The 2,500-nt window shown below is 36.9% G+C and overlaps 1 protein-coding gene across 1 annotated transcript; it reads left to right on the forward strand.

Moving 5' to 3' along the window:
* The first annotated feature begins 582 nt into the window (after positions 1-582).
* LOC136846565 (uncharacterized) lies at positions 583-2,143 on the forward strand. Its single transcript, XM_067117421.1, has 2 exons — positions 583-645; positions 1,107-2,143. Exons 1-2 carry the CDS (start codon positions 634-636, stop codon positions 1,866-1,868), a joined length of 774 nt encoding a protein of 257 aa, XP_066973522.1. The 5' UTR covers positions 583-633; the 3' UTR covers positions 1,869-2,143.
* The last annotated feature ends 357 nt before the right edge of the window (positions 2,144-2,500 follow it).

A 2,500-nucleotide genomic window follows, 5' to 3' on the forward strand; every position in this document is an offset into this window, starting at 1 on the left:
GGACCTCCCTTTTATTTTATTTTCAGAAACAGTTTCCATCTTAACACAAGAAGGCCACATCTGCACTTCATCTTTTTTTTTCAGATCACTCATGTACATAATTAGCTTCACTGTTTTTTTTATTTGAACACTGACTTAACAGCTTTATATACCCTGGTACCCTGTCTTCTTTCGCTTTGAAATACCGTATTCGATCACGTACAAAAATCATCAGACTTTATTCCAAGGTCTTGTCTATGTATTAGCCTTTTTAGACCATTAACTCATAACTTTTTTCTCTATTTTCTCCATTTACGTTTCAAATACACCATTTAAGCTACTAACTGTGAATTTAACATAGATAAAAATCTACTTGAAATCGTTGCCCAGCAAATCCTATTCTGGTTTCTTCAGTTACCTTCATAACATTAGTTGTATTTTGCTTCCTGCAACCTGCATCGCAATAATTAATTCTAGCACCGTAGAATTCCATAGTCACGTGATTTGCGGAACCAATCAGGGGCTTTATGGGCCCGAGGTTCCAGGAAGAGCCTTAGTATATAATACGTGATGCGACGGACGGACGGCACACCCAGCCGGGCCACAGAAGCCGAAACAGGAGTTCTTTTGGTCCAGCGACAGTGCTTGGGGAACATGAAGATTCTTGTGAGTGGATTTTTTATATCTTGTGGTTTTCGTTAATGGAAGGTCTTACAGGTTGTTGATGTGCAACGCGTTGCACTGGGAATGAGATGAAATCTGTTTACTTTATCTGTCTGTTTGTCTTTTCCCAGATCGCGTGAATATATGGAAAATTTTAGCATATCTATTTGCACTAGGTTCAGTCACATAACAAAAAATCAACATTGTTCCATAACGGTGATTGCCACTGAAATAAGGAAAAATTTCATTTAGCTTTCAAGGAATTCTATTAATTTAATCAGCTGTTAAAACTGGCACAAGTTAACTATTTGTTGGCCATACATTTATATCCCAAATGTTATAAAAAGTATAATGTTGGCATTTATACGGCATTAATAGTCATCTCTCCCAGTTCTCATAAATTAAGGCAAAAGGGAACAGCATACGTTTCAAAATTTAAAATGGGTTTAAATTTCATCTTCCAGGTAGCAGCTATCTGGGCACTGACCATTAGAGTCAACGCTCAGGTTGGGCCCTCAGGAATCGTCAGCCCTGATGGTGTCAATACCCAGTTCACCCCCGAATTTGCCAACGGCATCGTACTAGTTGGACCTTCGGGCATCGTGACAAAATCGGGTTCTAACCGTCAGCTCAACCCTGGAGAGGCCACCCTCAATGCCGCTATTCCACCAGCACTCGCGCCCATCCCAGTCGCCAAGTACCTCAGCAGCCCAAGAGGAGTCATCGGACCGTCTGGAATTGTCAGACCCAATGGAAACAACATCCAGTTCACCTATGACCAGGCCAATAACATCCTCTTGGTAGGACCATCTGGCATTGTAACTAAGGATGGAAACAACATCCAGTTCACAGATGACCTCCAGTTGGTACACCGAGTGAGACGTAACCTTGGGTTGGTATCTGCCAAAGGAAACATCGGCACCTCTGGAATCCTCAGAGCTGATGGCTCCACTGACCTTTTCAGCCTTGACCTAGCCCATGATATCCTCCTCATTGGACCATCTGGCATTGTGACCAAGTCTGGTAGGAACCTCCAACTCACTGACGACCTAAGAATTGTAAACCCACGTTCCAGAAGATCGCTGGAAGGAGCTCTTATAGGATCATCTGGCATCATCACAAAATCTGGACAACAAATTCAGTTTGAACCTGGTGTCTCAGTTGTCCAAGCTGGTCCATCTGGTGTCGTTCTTTCTAATGGAAGAAATATACAATTCACCCAATGATTTATACTATTAATCTCATTTCTTGTTTATATTAATATTTCAATTCATTCTTTGCCTTCTTCAAAATTTTTGTAAAACAGAAAACATGAGCAATAAAAGACACTTTACACACTGGTATTTAAATTAGTTGGCGAGCTTCAGTTAATTCATGAATCTGTTTTCCCATATGATTTTAGTCTTTGTGAATTTTTCTGTTCATGTACTTGCATTCTTTAAAATGTTAGTAAGATAACTTCAGAAGGCAAGAATTCTGCCTTTATATATTATTTATTTAACTCAAGTGATGGATATTGCTCCCATTATAGGTAAACCACACACATACATACATATATACATACAAATATATATATATATATATATATATATATATATATATATATATATATATATATATATATATATATATATATATATATCTTCTTCTTCGTTTTAACGTGCTTTTATTCCCATTTTTATATGGGGTAAGCATGATGCCTTCTTTGAAGGACTTTGATTTGGCGGTGGGTAGTATATAATATATATATATATATATATATATATATATATATATATATATATATATATACATATATATATATATATATATATATATATATATATATATATATATATATATATATATATGTGTGTGT

This window comes from Macrobrachium rosenbergii, chromosome 15 (assembly GCF_040412425.1).
Source record: "Macrobrachium rosenbergii isolate ZJJX-2024 chromosome 15, ASM4041242v1, whole genome shotgun sequence".
NCBI classification, from domain to species: Eukaryota; Metazoa; Arthropoda; class Malacostraca; order Decapoda; family Palaemonidae; genus Macrobrachium; species Macrobrachium rosenbergii.